The sequence below is a fragment of the Enhydra lutris genome, unplaced genomic scaffold (assembly GCF_002288905.1).
Source record: "Enhydra lutris kenyoni isolate GAN:26980312 unplaced genomic scaffold, ASM228890v2 scaffoldscaffold13, whole genome shotgun sequence".
Taxonomy (NCBI): Eukaryota; Metazoa; Chordata; class Mammalia; order Carnivora; family Mustelidae; genus Enhydra; species Enhydra lutris.
Window position 1 is genome coordinate 8,047,033 of NW_019154097.1, and position 24,564 is coordinate 8,071,596.

General features: G+C 37.2%; 1 protein-coding gene across 2 annotated transcripts in view; it reads left to right on the forward strand.

Annotated features, from left to right (window-relative positions):
* LOC111146071 (transforming growth factor beta receptor 1) overlaps nt 1-24,564 on the forward strand; it is a 52,086-nt gene that overhangs the window by 13,892 nt on the left and 13,630 nt on the right. Inside the window, exons 2-4 of one of the 2 annotated variants that reach the window (XM_022501448.1) lie at nt 14,850-15,095; nt 17,377-17,619; nt 22,612-22,842. In XM_022501448.1, the coding sequence (XP_022357156.1) occupies nt 14,850-15,095; nt 17,377-17,619; nt 22,612-22,842 (720 nt within the window). The remainder of the gene's footprint in view (nt 1-14,849; nt 15,096-17,376; nt 17,620-22,611; nt 22,843-24,564) is intronic. The other variant, XM_022501449.1, reaches the window with a different exon arrangement.

The following is a 24,564-nucleotide window of genomic DNA, read 5'->3' on the forward strand; positions in this document are numbered from 1 at the left end:
AATTCCTAGATATTTGATTTTGGATGCTTTTGTAAATGATATATTTTTGAATTTTTGTTTTCCTTTTTTTCCTAAGATTTTTGTTTATTTATTTGTCAGAGAGAGAGAGAGCGAGAGAGAGCAAGCACAAGCAGGGGATAGTGGCAGGCAGAGGGAGGAGCAGGCTCCCTGCTTCTCATGTGGAGCCCCATGTGGGATTTGATCCCAGGACCCTGGGGTCACAGCCTGAGCTGAAGGCAGGTGCTTAACTGATTGAGCCACTGAGGCATCCCAAATTTTTGTTTTCTATTTATTGCTTGTTTAAGAAAAGCACTTCGTTTAAGAAATTGGCTTTCTTTATGTGGTGACTTTTGTGTTTTATCATGAATAGGTGCTGAATTTTGTTATTTTTTTTTTGTTTTGTTTTGTTTTTTTTTTTTAGTTTTGTTTATGTCACGATTATATGATCCATTTACATTTTTCTAAACTACTTAACTCTCTTATTCCCGAATCTATATACAAATCTTTGTACAGCATGTTCCTGGGAACACTTTCCTTTCTTCTTTAGCCTTCTGTAAGGCTCAGGGGAGGCACCATCTTTGAGACAAGTCTCCCTTCTCTCTGCTCTCTCAGCCCCTTGTGTGCGCTACCCTCCATTTGTAGCATGTCGGCTCTTCTTCACCTTACGTTGTGAGCTCCTCGAGAGCAGGAATCTCATGGTAGGTATCTCTCTCCTCCTAAAGGTCTTTTTTTTGTTCCTACACAGGTTGCATACACTGTTCTTTCCTGGTAAAAGACGTTTAGGCCTTACTCTGTGCTTCTAAAATAGTGAACTGCATAGTGCCACCAGCTCTTTCTTCAGCTGTGGCTCTAGGAGGCCTTTTGCTGTTTGCAGGCCCAGGTGTGACTCTTGACTCTGCTCTTCCTTTAATTCAAAGGCAGCTGGTGGGTGGTTACCACTTCCTTCTCTTACCACAGTTCTGTTTCAACTTCATTTTAGCCCAGAATGATTTGCCACTTTGATTTAGGTTCATCATTGTACCTCAGTACCTATGCAACCAAGTTACATCACCTATAGCCACTCTTGCTCTCCAGAGGAAGGCTTGAGTCCTTCATCTTGTCCTACTTGGGGGAAATCACCATAGATTTTTCTAACAATCCTTTTTTTCCTGTGCCTTTAGAATATATCTAGATTATGTAGATGTAACTATTTGGGCACTTCTGTTTCCTCATCTGTAAAACAGGAGGTTAAGATCAGGTAATTATCAGGTTCCTCTTAGCATGAACATTTTATGAGTTTTTTTTTTTTCCCCCAAAGTGAACTCCACCCCCACGATGGAGCCCAACAGGGAGCTTGAACTCACCACCCCAAGATCAAGACCTGGGCTGAGAGCAAGAGTCAGACACTTAACCGACTCAACCACCCAGGTGCCCCTAGTTATGATGATTAGTTAGGGATATGTGCACACTGGCTGTGTTCCAGCACTTTTTAGTTCGGGTTGGAACTGAAAATAAACTTTCTTGTAGGTACATCTCATGCTACTACAGTGAAGTTCTTGGATCTAACCCTGTTCAGACAATCGTATTGCTGGAAAAGCTCTGTGGGTATCTGTGAGTGCAGAGATACACAGATAGCTGCTGGGACTGTTCACTGCTTTATGTGCACACTGTTTACATTAGATATTGTGTGTCAATGTTGTCTCCTACAGCTGTGTAAAGATTTTCTCTGATTTTCTGTCCAGCATATATAACAGGAACTGGCACGTGGTAGGTGCTATTAAATGCCTGTTGGATGAGTGCATAAATGAATTGTCGAGCATTTTATCTGCCAGGTACTCTGCTAAGTATTCTTATATCTGTATATATTAACTCAGTCCTCATCTTCTGAAATTGCTGTTGTTACAAATTTAGAAAACAGGCTTAAAAAAAGTTAAGCAGTTTCCCCAAGATTACTTAGAGGCTGTCTGGCAGAAATAGGATTTGAACTTAAGTCTTTTTGTCTCTGAATTCCATTATGTTAACTACCATACTTTTATAATACCCACTAGTCAACATAAAATATAATGAGAAACTATAAAAGTGTGTTTCTATTGGGAAAAGTAAGATATTCAATTATTCTTTTAGCGCTAATCATCAGAAATAAAAGTTTCTCCATTTCTTTTTAGGGGCTAGGGTAAGGCACAGTGCATACATCTGTTATGTATACCAACATACCCCCCCAACTTGTTGACGTGGGAAAAAAAAAGATGACCACTCAATAGCGATGAAATTGTAATCCCATTATATATAGTTTTAGTAGTATGACCATTTTCTTGTCCTTAGAAATGCTTCTAAAATATCAGCTTTAATGTCTATATAGTATCCCATTTATGATTGTATCGTAATTTATTTTGTCACTACCATATTGTCATTCATATAGGTTGTTTTCAACCATAAAATACTGTAACAACCATCTGTGTGCTTATGTCTTTGCTCTTATCTCCTGTTATTCCTTTAGACTAAATTCTAAGAAGTAGAATTCCTGGATTAAAAAGAACTGGGCTTTACAGTCTCTTACTTGGCAAATTGTTTTCCAGAAAGAACTTTAAAGTTTTGAAATCAGCATGAAGTATCTATGCTCCATAGAGTAAATATCCTGAGTTGGAGTTTTGAAGATAGTATAGGGGAAAGGGATGGGAGTGTGGAAAGGCATTTTTAATTTTTTTGTAACTTTGATTAGATCTAATACACTCACGTTTTTTCTAAATTCAAAAGGTACAAAAGAGTGTGTAGTGAAAAGTCTCCTCCCACCCCTATCTTCTGGGTATCCAATTCCCTTCCTTGGAAGCCAGTGTTTTTCTTTTTTTCCAGAGAAATACTTTGTAATATCTGTGTGTGTGCATTTTCCCTCCTTCCTTTGCTTTTTAGCACAGATATTACTGTATCAAATACACAGTTCTGCACTATGCAGATTTTTACTTAGTACATCTTAGGGGTCAGTCTACATTGATACATTATTACATATATAATACATATATACATATATAACACATACATAATACATTAATACATAGAAAACATTTTTTTGATATTACAGTCTTCCATTTTATAGTGGGACCATTATGTTATTTTACCGGTTCTATTGATACATGCATAGGCAAGATTAGAAACAATCTAGTATAAACTCTTAGGAAATTAATAACCATGTACGTAAGGCATATTAACACATGTAAAGTATATCTCTAAGCTACATTCCTCCTGGATCACAGGTTATGTTCATTTGTCATTTTGAAAGTGTCAGGTTGCCTTCCATTTATATGGAGGAATAAGTTATTCTGGATAATGGGATATTTTATATCACATGGGCACGAGGGAGGTACCTAAGTGGGAGTTTTGGATAGTTGAAAGAGCATTGAGAGACGGGAAAAGGACTTCAAAAATGAAGGTAGTAAAGGATAAAAGAGAAAATTTGCTTGCCATTTTATTGAGGACCTTGGTGGTAGCGACCACCCACATACTAAAGAGACACTCCTGGAATGTTTATTCAAGAAACATACTGGATCCCTTCCTGTGTGCCAGGGTCTAGTAATGCAGAGATGCATAAAGTACTCATAAAATACTAACCCAGGCCCTGACCCAAAGAAGTTCACAGTTTAATGACGAGATGAACAAACAATATAAAATGAGATGTGCTGCCGTAATCGCTGTACCTTGAAGATGTGAACTTAAGTTCAATTGGTCAAAAAATGAAAACATGAATGTTTAATATTTGATATAACTTGTAAAATAATATAATCTTACTTTTAAAGAAATGTAGATGTGACTTTGGGTGGCTCAGTCAGTTAAGTGTTGGACTTTTGCTCTCAGCTCAGGTGTTGATGCAGGGTCCTGAGTTCAAGCCCCACATTGGACTCCATGCTGGGCCTCCCACTGGACCTGGAGTCTACTTTAAAAAAAAAAAAAAAATTGTAACGTTTTAGATTAACCTTTTACTTAATGCAGGAGATCCCTACTTCACAAATTCTGAATACTGGTTATTAAGCCTCTACTTAAGTATCTCTAATGACAGAGAAGTCATTATCTTCTGTGAGGCAGTCAGTTCATTATAGGGAGGAGCTGTAGTTTGGAAATGATTTTTATGAAACAAAATTTACCACATCCTGACCTCATGATTTGATTTATTATTGGAGTAAGGTAAATTGACACTACATCTATAAAATGAGGTGGTTGTCTCCACAGATCCAAAGTTTCAGATCGAACTTTGTTGAATTCATTCTTTGATTTTCTGACTCATATTTACGGGCAGATTGATGTTCAAGTAACATTTACTGATTACTTATTATTTGGACATTTTGGAATTTTGTGTCCAATTCTCCCTCTGTCTCCCCCATCACCATGGCTACAGTTAATAGTAAATGCTGTTGACTCTTTTCAAATCTGTTGTTAAACAGATTCCCCAAATCTGCTAAGCAAATCTTTATTCTGTACTTGTGCAGTTTATTTTATTTTGAGACTAAATGAAAGCCTTTATAGTAATTGCCCCTATTAAATCTCATCTTGCCATTTAGGCAACCTGTTCTTAGTGTGGGTTTCTCTGATATCAGTTAACGTAATATCAGCTAATTCCGTGGAGCTCAGGAGATTAGCAAATGGAGGTATTGTGGAGAAGCAAGTGATTGAGAATTTAAGTGGGTCCCTAGTCTTGCAAGTTGGAGTTGTATGTGAATCAAAAATGATGTTTCTTAAGTGCTTGGACTTTCTGGAGAAATGTCTGGATAAATCATATTTTTTGTTTTGAAGCCCTAAATTTGAGACTGCAGTGTTATCTGAACTAGACTAGAGAATTCACTTTCATTTTGTATGGTACTTGGTATTTTGACAAGCTGACTTTGACATTACTGCTGCTAGGTAATCTAAAAGGGTGGAGTTGAGAAGAACCACTGAGTGCTTTGAAGACCAAACTCAGTTGATGGTCAGGGTTTTAGCCTTGTTCACAGAGATTTGCAGCATATTTAAAAGAGGAAGAGCGCATATATATGCTTTCCCCAGAGCTGGAACAGGGAGAGGAATAGGACAAATCCCTCAAGAGAGGACATGGCTTTGGGAGTAGTGGGGAGGGGAAGGAAGAAGAACTGGAGTAGAGACATAGACTAGCCTGTAATGGGGTAGACATTAGTACCTGAAAGGATTTGTTACAACTTCTGACTTTGCTTTTTCTTTCATCTTTACTAGCAGTGGTGTGAGCTTCTGTGTTTCTTTTTTTTCTCAGTGTTCCAAGATTCATTTTTTTAATGTACCACACCCAGTGCTCCATGCAATAAGTGCCCTCCTTAATACCCACCACGAGGTTCACCCATCCTCCCATGCCCTCCCTTCTAAAACCCTGTTTGTTTCTCACAGTCCACAGTCTCTCATGCTTCATCTCCCCCACTGATTTACTCCACTTCACTTTTACTTTCCTTCTCCTAATGTCCTCCATGTTATTCCTTATGCTCCACAAGTAAGTGAAACCATATAATTGACTTTCTCTGTTTGACTTACTTCATTCAGCGTAATCTCCTCCAGTCCTGTCTATGTTGATACAAAAGTTGGGTATTCATCCTTTCTGATGGTTGTGTAATATTCCATGGTATATATGGACCATATCTTCTTTATCCATTCGTCTGTTGAAGGGCATCTTGGCTCTTTCCACAGTTGGTGATTGTGGCCATTGCTGCTATGAACATTGGGTTACAGATGGCCCTTTTCACTGCATCTGTATCTTTGGGTACCCAGTAGTGTAACTGCAAGGTCATAGGGTAGCTCTATTTTTAATTTTTTGAGGAATCTCCACACTGTTTTCCAGAGTGGCTGCACCAACTTGCATACCCACCAACAGTGTAAGAGGGTTCCCCTTTCTCCACATCCTCTCCAACTCTTGTTGTTTACTGTCCTGTTAATTTTGGCCATTCTAACTGGTGTAGGGTGGTATCTCAATGTGGTTTTGATTTGGATTTCCCTGATGGCTAATGATGATGAACAGTTTTTCGTGTGTCTGACCAGATGGGATTTATCCCTGGGATGCAGGGGTGGTTCAGCATTCACAAATCAATCAATGCGATAGAACAAATCAATAAGAGAAGAGAGAAGAAACACATGGTCCTCTCAATTGATGCAGAAAAAGCATTTGACAAAATACAACATCCATTCCTAATTAAAACTCTTCAAAGTATAGGGATAGAGGGAACATTCCTCAACTTCGTAAAATCTATCTATGAAAAACCAGCAGCGAATATTATTCTCAATGGGGAAAAGCTGACAGCCTTCCCATTGAGATCAGGAACACGACGAGGATGCCCACTCTCACCACTGTTGTTCAACATAGTACTAGAAGTCCTAGCAACAGCAATCAGACAACAAAAAGAAATAAAAGGTATTCAAATTGGCAAAGAAGAAGTCAAACTCTCTTTCTTTGCAGATAACATGATACTTTATGTGGAAAACCCAAAAGACTCCACCCCCAAACTACTAGAACTCATACAGCAATTCAGTAATGTGGCAGGATACAAAATCTCACAGAAATCAGTTGCTTTCTTATACACTAACAATGAAAATATAGAAAGGGAAATTAGAGAATTGATTCCATTTACTATAGCACCATGAACCATAAGATACCTTGGAATAAACCTAACCAAAGAGGTAAAGGATCTGTACTTGAGGAAATTGAAGAAGACGCAAAAAGATGGAAAAGCATTCCATGCTCATGGATCGGAAGAATAAACATTGTAAAAATGTCTATACTGCCCAGAGCAATCTATACCTTCAGTGCCATCCCAATCAAAATTCCACCAGCATTTTTCAAAGTGCTGGAACAAATAGTCCTAAAATTTGTATGGAACCAGAAAAGACCCCGAATTGCAAGGAAATGTTGAAAAAGAAAAAGCTGGGGGCATCACGTTTTCTGATTTCACGCTATATTACAGAGCCGTGATCACTAAGACAGCATGTTACTGGCACAAAAACAGCACATAGATTAATGGAACAGAATAGAGAACCCAGCTGTGGGATCCTCAACTCTATGGTAAAAAATCTTTGATAAAGCAGGAAAAAATATCCAGTGGAAGAAAGACAATCTCTTCAATAAATGGGAAAACTGGACAGCTATGTATAGAAGAATGAAAATTGACCATTCGAATATGGTGTGTACATCATACACAAAGATAAACTCGAAATGGATGAAAGACCTCAATGTGAGTCAGGAATCTGTCAAAATCCTAGAGGAGAACATAGGCAATAACTTCTTCGACATTGGCCACAGCAACTTCTTTTAAGACATGTCTCCAAAGGGAAAGGAAACAAAAGCGAAAATGAACTTTTGGGACTTCATCAAGATAAAAAGCTTCTGCACAGCAAAGGAAACAGTCAACAAAACAAAGAGGGAACCCACAGAATGGGAGAAGATATTCGCAAATGACACCACAGACAAAGGGCTGATATCCAAGATCTGTAAAGAACTCCTCAAACTCAACACCCAAAAAAAAACAGATAATCATGTCAAAAAATGAGCTTGTTTTTAACAGTAGCTAAGTAGACTGAATAAAAGGCATTGTGCATGTCCTTCACCTGCCTGTTGGTGCATATTTGTAATATTTGGAAATATTCTCACTATATAGTAAAGTATAATTGTGCTGTAATGGGAAAGGAAAGGAAAAGAAGGGTCATGACCAGCAAAATCAGAATTCAGTCTCTGGTGAGAGAAATCTTCATCCCTCTGTACCTTTTTAACTGCTGAGCTGTCTCAGCAAGAAAGGGGTCTTTTTATCACATATACTGCTATTAGAAGAATAATGTTGTATTTGGTTTTAAATGTTTTGATTTTGCACTAAAAAGCAAGCCAAGCAGAGCATTTCTTGGAAGATATATTATGAGTCTGGAGCACAAGTATAAGGTCAAGAAGTATAGAGATGTAGATCTGAGATATCCCAAAGGACTATTGACTAAGTTAGGGAAGTGTGATGTCATGTAAACTAATAAAGATGTGTCAGTGTGTCTCATATCATACAGAATTTTAGAAAAGAACATTGTGAATTCACGAGTGAATTTCTCCAGATGTTTTGGTCAAGTTCTTGATAGAGGGAAAGAAGGATTGAAAAAGGAAAGAGTATTGAAGTATATACATCAAAAGGGGGGGGATAAGCTTTATAGACACTATCACTCTTGGCCTGGAAGACAAGGTTTCTGATACTAGTTTTTATTTAATCAGCGAAGGTCATAGATATTTGTTCTGTATACTCTTCACAGGCTGTCTACTTTCCCATTTGTCTAGCCAGATACATAAGCTGTGAATCAACCCTTGGTGGCCGTAGCATTTGGTAAAAGTATAGTGTTTTGATGTGTGACCTCCAGACACTGAAATGAGGCAATGATGGATATTTCCTTTATAGTTGGGATGAAGAGCCAGAATCTCAACTTGAGATTTATCACCATCACTGAAAATGATAACCTCAAGGATTCTCCCATCTCTCATTACTGTTGCCACTTTCTTTGATGACATCTAGATGTTCAGTTTCTGACAGTCTTTCACATCATACCAACATCTTCAAATTTTAAAATTCTTTGATTTATTCTGCAATCTTTGGAAATTTCTATTGCTAGTAATTTTATTTCCTGGCACAGGATTGACAATTTTCTGTGAATACAACAGCTATGTGCTGAACCATAATGAAATCTTTATGAAGACTTTAATGGGGATTAAGGTTAAGTTAAATTTTAGTTTCAGGAGAGCTACCAATGCAGATGAGTAAGATAGTGATTAAATGAATAATCCCTTCCATACATGGCCAAGTTTGCACATGCAGAAATCGCAACAACCGTAATCATGTCTTAACTTTTCTGTCTAGAAACTGGAGTTTTCTTTTTACCTTGATTGTAGTGCAGATGCAAATTTCAGAAGTTTAAGTGTGGGCAAATGTGCATTTTAGAATGGAGGAAGCATTGGCCACTGGTAGATATTAGGGCACAGAAGCAAAAGGTGACCAAGGTAGGAGAAATGTCTTCAACAGGGAATTTCATTCTTATCTTTGCTGTTGGGCAGAAGAGTTAAACTAGAGGTCCACACAGGAAGCTGTACCACTGAACCACAGAGGAGTCTTGAAAGTTTTGAGTTATTTAACGTAAGAATACCAACACAGAAACGTACAGATATCAACACCATCACATTTGTGATGTGATGTAGTAGGAATTTACATTGACCTCTAATATGGATGGAGTGTTGTTAAATTATTTTGATACTCTTAAGGTTTGTTTTTTCATTGATAAAATGATAGAACTGAATTAAAATGAAATGATCTTCGAGGTTTCCTAGGGCCCTGTTTGTCTAGATTGTAGAGTGGAATTTTAAACGTTACTTTGGGGAAGATGTGTTTTTCTAGTGGCCTACAAATAAATTGTGTTTGGAACAATGCCATTTATTATATTTGATAATTCTATATGGCCACATATGATTTATATTAATAGTTTCAAAATGTGCTGATGTATAGTATCTCATTTGATGATTTCATTGAGATGATGAAATAGGTCAGGAATGTATTATGTTCGTTTTGTTGATAAAATGAAACCATTATGAGTAGTATCTTGAATAGTTATTTAAATTTGATAGTCTCATTAACACATTATAGCCACCAAGCATGAAATCCTACCACTGAGAAAAGAAAACCCTGTCAGGACTGCTTTCTCACCTTCAACTATTGATCAGTTTTACATATTCTCCAAGTTCTGATTTGGATGTCCTGGGCAGCTTTTCTTGCCTTCCCTTCTACGTTGGCAGAGTTAAAGTACTTTGATCATTCTCTTCCAGCATCTGGATTTTAATGATCTGTTTAATGCCTTACTTACTCTTCCACCCTGGTGAGCTCCTTCAGTCCAGCTTGTCTTATTTATCCCTCCAACCCGCAGCCTGCTCAGCATCTGGCATATGGGTATGCTCAATGAAAAATGGCAGAATTAAATGAAAGTCAAGTTGACGAGGTGAGACTGATGTTAAGGGATAGGGTGGCATGGGGCGTGAAATTATGGGCTGTGGGGTAGGAAGAAGACATCGTTGTATACCTTTGTTAGGTAGATATTTTGCCCTGTACATGCATTTGAAAATCAACAAAAATAACAACCTAATTAAGAAAGGGAGTTAACGAGGGGTCAGATCTATCTATTAATAAAATCAGTTTGAATTTTTTAAAAATGGGAATTAAAGTTCATGAGTTCATGGGAATTTTTAAATTATCTTATTTTTCCCCTAAACTATATTACTACATCTCATACATTTAACAGCAGTCTTGTATTCAGTCTCAACTCTGATTTAAAGTGGTAAAATAGAAGTTTAAAATTCCCTCAAGAGGTAAACCCTTACCTGGTTAAGCTTTATGTTAAGTAATGTTTCTGTTTGTCCAGTGACCTGTTCTTACTGAAAGACTTATTAAGAGAAGCCCTTTAGCACCGACTTTCTCAAACTTGCCATAAGTAATGACCTCTTTAAAAGAAAACATATGGAATGTATTTGTCATGTTACTTAAATTATATAGCTATGAAACTAGATATAAAATTTTTATTTTTGGCTCATTTAAAACTATAAACCAAGCCTGCAAATTAAATACAAAGACAACTACACAACTAACAGATTTCAAGTTAATATTGTTATTCAGTGTGACAGGTGATGTTGAGGTTTCACAGTAGAAAAAAAAAGAGCCTTAGGTCTCATTCCATTTTAAATCTGTTTCTGTATTTTAACTTCATTGATACTAAAAGCTGCAAGTACCCTTTCTAGGTAATGTTGTGCAAGGTGCTATTAATGACTTCAGGCTTTGTTTGTAAGTTCAGGATTGTCAAACCTCATATCTAACCAAAACACTTGCCAGCAAGCATTCCTCAAATACCAATTTTAATGAGATGTCAGCTGTGGTGTTCATTTGAAGATGAGGTTAACGTTATGTCATTACTGAAATCTTTATTAAATGGTTCTCTACACTAGCTCATGCTGGAAGTGGGAATGGAAAAATGTCACTGGATACTTCAACCGCATTTACTTCTAATCAACTTTTGCAATTGTGCTACAAAGATAGGATCCATGTAATTATGGTAGCATATCATATGGTATTAGCTTTGAATATACCATGCCTGTCTTATCATATGCTGTGATGATTCTAGATTCCTTTATTTTTCACTGTGGGTTACAGTTACTGTGAGAGCTTTGCTTATACAGAGTGCCATTAGGACATTTGACGTGAAGAAGAATTTAACAGAACTGAAGAAGCATCAGTGAAAGTCTTCTGACAGTACTTGTTTAGATTGTGGTTACTTAGCATTTTTATCATTCATTTTAGATTATCTTATTTATTTAGATTATCTTTTAAATGAAAACATTAGCAAAATTTTGTACACAATTCTTAGACTCCCCTTCTCCCAACATACTTGTGACCTCCTGTTTGGGAAACACTTGTTTTAGCATACATTTTTGTGATCACCAAGTTCAGGATTCAGTGGTGGAAAAATAAATTTTGAAAAACTTGGCCCTTCTTAGTGTAATGAGAGACACTTTAACAGCAAACTATAAATAGATTGATTTGTTCTATCTGAAAGGTATACAAAGAGCACTATGGGAACATATTGTAAGGACCTGCCACTTACGTTAAGAGTAGGGGAGAGTTTAGAGCCTATCATGAAAAAGATCTTGTTTGAACTAGGCATAGAGATAGTATGTGTAAAGACCATGGCCCTGAAAGACATGATTGTTATAATGGTAAGAAGCATGAGGCCCTAGATTGCATTTGTAATGTGAGTGGTAAGTTGGACCCCAAAAGTAAAAGTCTTAATTGTTAGACCAGGTGTTTAGGTCTCATTTCATATATGCTAAGGAAGAAGATGAAGATCTTAGAACTGAGAGGATATTCATGACAGTATTTATATATATATATATAGCAATTACCACATTGTATGATGTATTATTAATCACTTATATATTAATAATACATTATAATAATTAATACTATTAATTATGTATTAATTAATTATGTATTAATTAAGTAATGTATCAATTAATAAGGCCTCCTTCTGTAGGCCTTGGAGCTCTTCAAGGGCTGTGACCATGAATTATACCAATCTTTGTACACTAAGCTTTTGGCACAGTAACTGATAAGAATAATGGTTAGAAAATATTGGTTGACTAACCACAAGTAAAGGGGATTCAGGAGAGAATGATGATAATCTCCTATGGTTGTGGTTTTAATCTTTTGTGGGTGATAGACCCCTTTGTCATTCTCTTGAAAGCTATGAACCTTCAGAATGCAAATACATACAACATTTGACAGTTTCATGGCATTCATGTATCCCTGAAACCAGTCCATGGGTTTCTGATTCAGAATTCCTCTTTAGGGAATTGAACCTATAATAATCACCCCTAACCCTCACCACGAATAACCACCGTCTCTTTTAATAAACTTTATATGTTAATATGATTTCACTTGTGGAATTTAAGAAACAAAACAGATGAACATACGGGAAGGGAAGGAAAAATAAAACAAGATGAAAACAGAGGGAGGCAAACCATAAGAGACTCTTAACTCTAGGAAAAAAACTGAGGGTTGCTGGAGGGGAGGTGGGGGGGGCTGGGGTAACTGAGTGATTGGCATGAAGGAGGGCTCTTGATGTGATGAGCACTGGATGTTATATGCAACTGATGAATCACTAAATCACCTCTGAAGCTACCAATTTACTGTATGTTAACTAAATAGAATTTAAATAACAAAATTGAAAAAATTAAATAATTTGTAAATGTTAAACTATGATTGTGTCTTTTTAAATACTCATTTTGAATTCTTACTCTGTTTGGGAGGAGTTAATTCAAACAGTTGAACGTCTAAGAAGAAAGAACAAATTTTTTTTTTTTTTTTAATAATGATTAAGATAAAACTTTGCTGGTCTGTAAAGGTAATAAACAAGTATATTAATTAATCCAGCAACCAAGAATCACTTCCTCAAGGGATCCTGACATTTCTGAATTTGAGTTTAGCAAGTGAGGTAAGGTCCCCAAGACCACGCTCAGGCTGAGTGATTTGCCAGAAGGACTCATGGGACTCAGAAAAGCTGTACTCCTGGTTATGGTTTATTACAGTGGGAAAGATACATATTAAATTATCAAAAGGAAAAGGCAAATCCCAGGAGAAACCAGATGCCGGCTTCCAAGTGTCCTCAGCCTGTGCAGTAGCACAGGTGCATGCCATAGCTCAGCAACAGTGTGACTGCACGTGCACGGTGTTGCCAGCCTGGGAAGCTCAGCAGAGCCTTTGTGCCCAGTGGTTTTATTGGAGCTCAGTCACACAGGCTTGTGACTCCATTCTTATCATGGAGAGTATTTCAAGGGCTCAGAGCTCATTTCCAGGGACTGGCCAAGGGCCAGGCCTGAAAACAGGTCTTTCTTGGGAATGTGCAGGATTTGAGCAACTCAAACCTGCTGAGTTAACCCTTCCTGCACAGCAAGTTAGCTGTGCAGAGGGTTAGCTTTCTTCTGGCCTGCCTGCCGAGCTGTTCTTTTTCTAAATACACAGTCTTTGTGGACCTACTTGGTCTCATCATAAGTAGCCATTCTGTATACTACATTACCTGAACTGTAACTTTTTCCTCTCCAAAAAGTAATTGTCAAGTTTCTTTGGACTTAAGGACATACCTGTGTTTTGCAGTTTCATGAGATTGTAAGTACCCATTCTATCATTGATTTAACAAAAAATTTTTTTTGAATGCTGGTTTTTACCAGGCCTCATGTTAAATACCGATTTACAGAAATGATTACTATGGATCTTGCAGTTTCATAGTGGAGAGAAAAAACTAGCAATTCTGGTAAGCAGTGTGTGCTTTGGACAGTATTTTACCTCATTGGAGAACATGGTGGAGAGGGTGTCCGTGTATCTGTATATATTGGAAGGTGTTGGTAATTAGGGGAAGACTTCCCGAAAGGAGTCACCTCTTGAGCCACGAAGATCAAAAGATAGAAGTGGTCATGGAGCATTGTGTTTCTCCAGTGTATGGGTGGGTGTGTGATTGGAGCATTTATGTATTACTGGTGCAGTCTTCTTGGCTTACTGAGCAAGTACACTAATCCTAGCTAGAAGATGTAGGTGCTTCCTAGCGTTTGCACAAGAGGAAAGAGTGTCTGGCTTAGTACAAATCTATTTCCATTTTACTCCATTGCTATCAATCCACCCAAATGACATTTCTAACCTACTGTCAGTAGGTAGAAGTACTTTCACACATTGCTTCCCAGTGGCGGGAGTATGTGAATACATAGCTTTCAACTGATAAGTAAGTATGACCATTAAAAATTTAAATGTAGGGACACCTGGGTGGCTCAGTGGGTTAAGCCGCTGCCTTCGGCTCGGGTCATGATCCCAGCGTCCTGGGATCGAGTCCCACATCGGGCTCCTTGCTCAGCGGGGAGCCTGCTTCTCCCTCTGCCTCTGCCTGCCACTCTATCTGCTTGTGCTCACTCTCGCTCTCTCTCTCTCTCTCTCTGATAAGTAAATAAAATCTTTAAAAAAAAAAAAAATTTAAATGTACTGTGTTTCAAATAGGAGGGCAAATGCTTGCCTTAACTTAATGAAATTACTTGTAAGAATTTGTACTTGGAAGCAAAAAGGTTTTAGAAAAAAACCTGGGTCCAGATTTTACCATATTTGGCTCATATGTATGTGTGGTTTTCACAGAATTTGGAACTTCTGAGAGTAATAAGAGTTTTGTTTTTTGAGCAGTGCAGAGAAATTGTATGATTATAATAGGATCAGGAATGTATTATTTTAGGGAATATGGGATAATTTCAAATTGTTAACCTGGAGAATTTTTTCTAAGAGAATCTTATTCTCTTTTTCCAGCATTACAGTGTTTTTGCCACCTTTGTACAAAAGACAATTTTACTTGTGTGACAGATGGGCTCTGCTTTGTCTCTGTCACAGAGACCACCGACAAAGTTATACACAATAGCATGTGTATAGCTGAAATTGACCTAATTCCTCGAGACAGACCATTTGTATGTGCACCGTCTTCAAAAACTAGGTCTGTTACTACAACCTATTGCTGCAACCAGGACCATTGCAATAAAATAGAACTCCCAACTGTTGGTAAGTTGTTGTATAAGATTTTTTTTTTCTTAACACTGCAAGAAAAGCTGATTCCGACTATGGTTTTAGAACTGGAAGGGATCTTAGAATCCAGTTCAGAGGCAAGAAGGAACTTGTCAGTGGTTGTAGAGTTAAAGGAGTAGCCAAGATCCCGACTTGTGGGTGTTGTGTTGTTTGACAACGTGGTTCCAGTAATAGACTTTCTTTGAGGTCACTTAGGCCTAAAAGGCTAGCCTCTTAAACGTGAAATTCTGACAAAGCTGCCCTAGCAGTATGTCCTCAGGCAGTCCCTACTTTATCCTTAGAGTGGGTTTCTTTTCCTTGTATAATCATCCAGCCTTTTAAAGTAATTGATAATGGGCAGCACTAAACAGCCCAGATGCCTTCATTTTGTAATTTTAACCTGGCTTTATGATCTTTGTGTATAAATCATATGATTTCTAAGTTTTTTGTCATTCACTGTAGTTTACATTTTACAGTGTCCAAGCAGAGCCAGGAATTTGAAGGCTTTATACACTCTTAGGATTAGTTTAATTTTCAGGTTCTGGTTTAAGATCTTAGTCTGAGCCTATCCTTCCTCAAATCCCAAATTTCTACTGTTATAATCAGAGGAATATAAAAATGCAGGAAACTTGTATTCATGCTAGCCAAATTGATGGAAGAATACTACCCTCATTCCTATGCTTGTGAGAAACTTCTTTAATTTATACTGCAGATAACTTCAGACTAGTGAAGATTGACTACCCATATGAAAAGAAGTAAGTGAAAGGACCTCTTACAAATCCCACCAAACCTTAAACTCTGAGGGGTTTGAGGTGAGGAGGTTATAGGAGCAAAGGCTCCATTCTCCTTTAGGAAGAATCACCTGGTTTCATTGCTCTGGGAGGCAGACCACAGTGCTCACTCTCCACTCATCTGGTCCAGGCATCATGCTGACTGAAGTAGGAAGCACTGCTGTGGCCCAGCAGAAAAGGGCCAGTTCCACAGGTTACAGGGGGAGGCAGTCCTGCACTTCATTCGAGTGCTAACAGCAGAGTAAAACCAGATATTCAGCATTACAGGGAAGCTTTCCCATGGCAAGTTTCTATTGGACTATAATTTTTCTGAGTTCTGTTCAGGGTATCTGCAATTCTAATATGAAAAAGAAAATTGTAATTCCAGAATTTCCCATTTCTATTATTTGGGCTCGAAATATCTAAATGAGGGCTCATAAAGCCTGTGAAGAACTAACTTGATTTCTAATGCTAAACATACATAAATCCCTCATTCCCAGGTCTCTGTTAAGCAAACGCAAAAAAATTACCAAATAAAAAGATTCAGTGGTTCAAAAGAAGTGAACTGAACTGGGTAGATGTCATGATAGGGAAGAACTTTCAGATAGTCCAAAGTTCATTTTCGGTTAAAGATCACTTTTTTAGATGAAAAGCTCAGTTGATTATTTTAAAAAATGTAATACTGAAAGTGAGTAGCAGACTGGAGACTAATATTTTATAGCCTAGTGTGAGAAAAGCTTAGGGCAAGACAAGCTTGAGAAATTGTGTTATAATTCAGGGAGAAAAGATAGTGAACAAATTAAGATAGAGGATAAATCTAGGTGACCCAATATACTTACTGCAAAAATTCCAGAAAATGACATAGAAGCAGACAGAAAAGAATGTGCTAGCAAAATTAATGAAATTAATGAAAAAAAAATACTTAACCAAATACATATAATAAAAATATGTCAATTTTAAGAACAAAGAAAAATATTGTTTATGCATTCAGCATAAGGTAACACAGCTTATCTCTTAGAGACAGAAAAAGTTCAGATTTTCTTCTTTTTTTAAAATACCGAAAGGCAGTGAAACATCATATGTATTAATTGTTAACCAGAATTCTTTAGATCAGCCAAGATTTTCCATATATAAAAGCAATAGCCATCTTTAGAGAATTAAGTATTCAGTGTATAAGGACCCTTCTTCTTAAAAGAAATCACTAGAATTAGGATTGGATCATAAGAAATCAAATAAACATCCCAAGAATGGGAAAGTTACTTCCTTAGTTGAAAGCTGAAGAGCAGAGGAAGAGTAAGTGGATGTTGACTGAGCTGGTGATCATGAAGGGGGGGGCCAATGGGTGAAGTCTGGATGATTCACTTGTTCTGGATCTGAGCCCTGTGAGCTTCTGGAATGGATCTCTGACTAACGGGAGTAGTGGCCAAGTATAGGAAATATGGAGGATTAAGAAATTGCAGTTGCCACCTTCAGTGTTTTTGCTATTGTTGATGTTTATTTCATTTGAGGCCCTTTTTCAGGAAAGCCCTCATCTGGCCTTGGTCCCGTTGAACTGGCAGCTGTCATTGCTGGACCAGTCTGCTTCGTCTGCATCTCACTCATGTTGATGGTTTATATCTGCCATAACCGTACTGTGATTCACCATCGAGTGCCAAATGAAGAGGATCCTTCCTTAGATCGCCCTTTTATTTCGGAGGGCACTACATTAAAAGATTTAATTTATGATATGACGACATCAGGTTCTGGATCAGGTAAGGGAATTATTTTTCCTTTTTCCTAAGGAATCTTCTAAAAGTTAGCTGTATTATTTATTTTATTAGTTGGTTAAGCCAATTTGGCTTAGTGTGTTTAAAACTTAGTGTGAATACTAAGTTCAACCTTAAGCCCAATAGAAGTCTGACTATGACTATTTTAGCATAGAAAATTAGAATGTACTTTTACTGTTGAAATAAGTAAGTCAGCTTCCTGTTTGTATAAATTGCAAAGCTTTCTCACCTTATGACTCCATGAGATAGAAAGAATAAGGATAATTATTTTCTTATGGATGAGGCTGAAGTTGACAAATACTCAAATGATCTGCGGCTACCCATTCTATTCAGGATTGTTTAGCAGCTTTATTTTTATACTTGAAAGCAAGCATGACAGAAAATGTGTTTGGAATTGTGAAGGTTATTTGCTTTTTTAACATATGAAATTGCTGTCTTTAGCTCAGACCTAATTTTTTATTAAACTAATGATTTTCTCACTTTAAAAAACGTCTAACCACCTTGTTATCTCATATAGTTTTATGGATCCATGGCCTCTGTGATGTTTGCTTTTCTCAGTTCCATTTGCTGATTCTTGTGGTTTCAGAAATAGACTGGCTAATTGCCAGAATCATCCCTTGAAGTAGATTTTGGTACAGTGGTGCTTCATGTTTAAACTGAAAGGGATTTATTTTTTTCACTTGCATGTGCTTTGAAAGGATGCTAAGAGAGGCAGACCCCTGTCCTTCACAATATTGTAATTTGACACTGGGCTAGGAATCAAGAGATCTAGATTTCAGTGCAAGTTTATCTTTGGTTGGCTCTGACCTTGGTTAAACTGTGTTTCTTCTTTTGGGCTTCTGTTTCCTCATCACAAATATGGAACAGATACTGAGATATACTGTCTTGAAAAATATAAATCAACTTCAAAGAAAGCCCTGGTTCATGGATAAAATGAAGATTTGAAAATATGTATATTTGAAAATATACATAATGAAAATCTCACTAGGGGCACCTGGGTGGCTCAGTGGGTTAAAGCCTCTGCCTTTGGCTCAGGTCATGATGCCAAGGGTCCTGGGATCGAGCCCCGCATCGGGCTCTCTACTCAACGGGGAGCCTGCTTCCCCCTCTCTCTCTGCCTGACTCTCTGCCTACTTGTGATCTCTGACTGTCAAATAAATAAAATTAAAAAAAGAAAAATCTCACTAATTTTATAATTATATATTATAATTTTATAATTAAGTGACTAAACGAACATTAAAGCAGAAGTTGTGACTGGGGGGAGAATATGAGTAAAGCATGAAATCACATACAGTACTACAAAAGTTCATGCAGTGACAAATGTCTGTTTAAGTAAATGAATATATATTGATTTATATGCATATCTTTTGAGTCATAAAAGTATGAAGAAACTGACTTCTTGGTCTGAAGTCGTCTGTTGGCCATGTATGTTCAGTAAGTGACTTCTGTCCATGACACTGGACACACACAGGCTTGCCACTGGAACCTAGGTCCCTCAAGACAGCCTTTAAGGATCCCTGAGACCATAGTGAGCAGGGAGGCAGCAAGAATTTGGATTGAGATGGAACAGCCTTGGCACTGAAGATGTGACAGTCTTTGGGCCAGAGTGGTAGAGGAGAGGAGAGAGCTTGTTTTAGGGTTTCCCTGGAGTTTCCAGTTGATTCTGAGTTAATGTAAAGCATTATCAAAGGAGATTTGGCTCATTCTAGAAGTCATCCTAGATCAGAAAACTATGATAAACAAAGACCAAAGTCCCAGAAAATCAGGGTGTCTAAAGCTCATTTGGAATTAATCCCTCGTTGCCAGACTTACACCCAGAGAAATCACAGGTGCTCATGCCACTTGGCACGGTAGTGCTGTATCAGGCCTCCGGGGGAATCAGCCTACCTAAAGGATTAGAAGAAATTGCTTTCTGGGTGGCAGCTGATTTCTGAATAAGAATACATTTATTTACTTTTCAGGATGCAGACATGAAGTCAGTAATGAAATCGCTCTTTTTCCATTTTACCTGTATTTTTAGATGCATCAGGAACCACAGCTCTGTTGTCTGAGAGTTTCTCTCTTTCCTTTTATGCCTTACTCTGCAAAAAACTTGTCTACATTGTTTGCTAGCTCTGTGGCTTCGGGCAGTTAGCTGATGTCTCATGCCCAAGTTATTTTATCTTTAAAATGAAAGTAATGAACCCTGCCCTGTACACGTCATTGGATTGTTGTGAGGTTCAAATGAGACAAGATGTTTTGATAAATTGTAGTTATGTCCAAATGACAGGTGTTACACTTATTGAAAAGATACTTGGAAGAAAAATCTGACATATGGTATTAATTTGCTGCATTGTACCAAAAAAACTTAGTTGAAGGCCTCCTTTCCCCGTCATAGTTCATTATGTGCTGAATGGCCTCCAGATTTATTGAGACAGAAGCTATCTTGTGTTGAGTGATAGCAGAAAATGCCACCTGTTTCCCTTCTATTCATTATAAAGCCTTAACGCTGTCTCATGGATGGGACTCATGACTGTGAATCAGTACAATGGCTTTATGTATACATTCTTTAGTTCTTTTGCTCATTGAGAAAAGGTAAAACTAAACATTTCATGTTATATTCATATGTTTATTATTCAGTACCATGACTTTAGTGGAGGAAAGGTCTATCTCTATTTCTCAAAGACTGTATCTTTAACTTGGGAACTGTGGGCAGCTCTACGTCTGAAGCTAACCTAATCCCTGTTGTGTAAATTTGAATCACAGGTTGTATGTGTGCCCTTATTTAAGCTGCTGTTAAAGTGTGTGTGCATATGTGCCAGTTTCTGAAAGAGAGTGAGTCTCTTAGGGCCACTGCTCATTATGCTTGTTCATGCCTGTGGTCTCTCACAACAGTGCATGCAGGTTGTTTGGGTCTTACCTCTGCTGTTCACTGCATGCAAAGCAGCACAGACCCTTGTTTCCCTATGGAAGTTTTTCTCTCAAGCAGTTGTAAGGAAAGAGAAGAGGAAAGCAGAGAACATAGAGATTTGAATTAGGCCTATTTATTTTTCTCTTTAGAAGAAAATTACTACTTTTTAAAAATGCTCATATATTCATGTCAGTTATGGTAACTAAATATAGATAATATGATGAATCTCAATTTGGCTTTGAATTTTAGTTTGGTATCTAGAATCCAGTGATAATGGGGAGACAAAAACTTTCGTTGTCCTGGTAGCCTTTCTTGGCCATATCATTTACATGGGACATGAATGTGTTAGACATTTTCAGATTTCCCATGTGTAATTCCCCTTTCTTCTGTACTCCTTGCCTTTCTAACTTCCAGAGTAGCCTCCTGAAGTTAACTCTTAAGTATACTTTAAGTATATGATATGACCCCGTTCAAAGGCTATAAGAAAATTTTATAGATTAGTATCTATACTAAACCACATAATTAAGAATCTTCATAATATAAAAGAGCTCCTTGATTTAAATAAGGATTTTTCACAGATCTATTTTTAGCTAGCCACCTCCTTATAAACATAAAAACAATTATTTATAATCAGACTGCTAACTGCTTTGCCAGAGGTGGGGAGGATAGAGAGCAAGGAGAGGAAAAGGACCCATTTGAGAAACTTAGAGATGAAAAGAGAAAAAACTTCTGATCACTTTAAAGACTTAACATTTCAATTAAGAAATATTTCACATCAGGAAACCAAAGACAGCACATAATTTCATGTACTACCATTGGGCTAATTTGGTCTAGCAAGGAACTCTGAATATAGATTATAAATTACACAAATTTATGTGTATAGATTGTCTGAAAGAGTAGTTTGTAGAACATGATTTATACTGGTATTTTTATTGTCAGGGTTAGTATAATATAACACTTAACTTAGTCTATGAGGGGATATGATATTGAGTGAATTGGAATAGTCCCACATATAGTGATACTTAAATGTTGTAGGTAGTGAAAAATCCTTTTCTGTAAACAAGTAAGTGTGGCAATATTTTAAAAATACATATTTTAGAATAGGGCATGTTCGGATGGTGAAATAATGCCAGCGTCCCATCACCACGTTCAGTTACTTGGCATCATTCTTTAAGATACTAATGTTGCCTATGCAGCCAATTCCTAGCACATAAATTACTTGTCTTAAAATGGTTTGTGTGGTAATTTTTACTGATTTTTTAAAATCAGTATGGATTGTACATACTGATTTTATGTTTGTGTTCACATACTTTTCTCCTCCCATCAATAAAACCGTTAACCAGATTCATCCTTCTAAAATAAGATTTTTAAATTGCTTCTCCTCATTCATGAACCCTTTTCAGAAATTTTTAGTAGTTCCTGTTTTATCCATAGCTCTCATTGGTCTTTTTTTTTTTTTTTTAAAGATTTTATTTATTTCACAGAGAGAGAGAGTGCGCACACAAGCAGGGGGAGCAGCAGGCAGAGGGAGAGGGGAAGCAGGCTCCCTTCTGAACAGAGAACCCAATGTGGGGCTCGATCCCAGGATCCTGGAATCATGACCTGAGCCAAAGGCAGATGCTTAACCACTGATCCACCCAGGCACCCCTCTCAGTGGTCATCTTGAGCTCAGCATTCCGTACCCTTCATACTCTGACAGCTTTCCTCTCTTCCACTGCTTTCCCATACACATCACCTTCTGTTTAACTGAGCTGGTTCCATAAACATCCATTCATTTCATCCATTCATTTCTCGCTTCTACCTTTGCTTTAATATTCCTTCTACCTGAAAACCTTCTCTCCTCTTCTCCTGGGGTCCTATCCCTTCTGTAAAGGACAGTCAAATTCAACTTACTTTATAAAGCCTACCTGGACTCTCTAGGCAGATTCTAGATTCTTCTATTATATTTATTATCTTATTTTCATTTTATTATGAATTACTATTTTTTGCAAATGTAGTTTGTCACTCCTCAGTGAGATTGTAAGTTCCTTAAAGATAGAGCTTTTGGAGTTATTCTGTCACTCCTTAATGCCTATTTTCATTTTCAGGTTTACCATTGCTTGTTCAGAGAACAATTGCAAGAACTATTGTGTTACAAGAAAGTATTGGCAAAGGTCGATTTGGAGAAGTTTGGCGGGGAAAGTGGAGAGGAGAAGAAGTTGCTGTTAAAATATTCTCCTCTAGAGAAGAGCGCTCATGGTTCCGTGAGGCAGAGATTTATCAGACCGTAATGTTACGTCATGAAAACATCCTGGGATTTATAGCAGCAGACAATAAAGGTCAGTAACATCTGCTTCTCCTTTGAGTATAATGAAATCTGTTTGAGCCTTTCTACAAATATAGCTACTAAACACTGTCAGATTTGATGAGAAATAAATGTTTGTCATACAGATTAAACTCATTAAGTCAAATAGAATATATGAGAAACCTTTACAAACAGGAACTTCTTAAAGATTTTCTTGACTCATGACATGCTTCTAAATCTCCAATTGTTCTATAAGATAAAAGAGCCATTGTTAAATTTAAAAGTGATGTGCTTTTGTTATTTTGGTTTTAGGCAGTTAGTTATTTGAGTATAGTCATAGCATAGAAAAGATAGAGTTTTATAAACTCTGGGTGCTCAAAATTTTGAGGTAAGTTAGAGCCCAGAGATCTGTTTCCTTTACATTTCTTCATGACCATTAGGGCATTCTAATAGATACTAATGACCTTATCTGTTAAAAATAACTTCTCAGTGTATTCTGTGTTTTAAGTTGGCAGGGGCTAAGTAGTCTTTTAAATAAACTTTTAAATCAATTCCATTAAGCAGAGAAATAGTTTCTCCAGGGCCACCGTGCCCATAGGTAACCAACCGTCTAGCCGCTTTCTTGCCTGTGGTACAGGTGCCTGGGGCCCTGGATCAGTTCGATGCTGCAAGAAGCACGGAAGCTATGTCAGTGGAGAGTCAGAATGAGTGCTGACGGGGACCAGTGGTTTCACCCTGTACTTCATCTGCTGTCTTGGCTCCGGCTTCTACTGTTGTGCCCATAGTTCCTGCTTTTGTAGCTTCATCAGAGACTCTTGTTAGCACTCTCATCATCCCTGCCTGCAATCAGATGCGTGCTACCACTTTCTCTTTGAGATTGGCCAGAACTATGGTCCTCTTTTTCCTCCTCTCCCTTACCATTTTCTTCAAGTATTTATTTCTTCAGAATACTGTTTAATGATTTTCCCTTTTGCTTTCCTATATTTTTGAATTTATTAACAGTAAGCAGTTATTACTTTTTTCTTTTTTAGAGTTTATTTCTAGAAAATTTCCAATACATAGAAAAGTGGAGCGAATAGAGCCTGTCACCCAGCTTCAAAAGTGATTAGCTCATTGCCAATCGTATTTGATCTGATTCCACCTACTCTGCCTCTGAATTATTTGAAGCCAAAGATATGATAATACATCTTTTTATCCATAAACACGTTTCATTTGTATCTTTAGATTAAGGAATCTTAATGCAACGTGACCACACTACTGTTAATTTTTAAAATGTCATCAGTATACAGTCAGTTTCACATTTCTGCAGTTGTGCATTTTTTTTTTTTTAAAAATTGGTTATTCACTTTTAGGATGCAAAATCCACAGATGGCATTTGGTTGATATTTAATTTAAATCCCTTAAAATTGCTTTGTTCCTCTTCATTTTTTTTTTTCCTTGTAGTTTCTTGAAGAACTGGATTGTTTGTCCTGTAGGGCTTATCATATTCTGGATTGTGTTGATTGAATTTCCATAGTATCTCTGAACTTGCTCCTTGTATTTAAAAACTGGTAGTTAGGATTAGAGACAATCTGAGTAATTTTATTGATTTCCTGAAAATATTGTATACCTGCCTATATATTATGCACTTTATATGATATACGTGTATAAAATGTATTGTATATTGTATATTATATACCGATATGTGTATCACATTAGGAGCCATACAAATTTGATTCTCTCTCTCTTTTTAAAAAAAATATTTTATTTATTTATT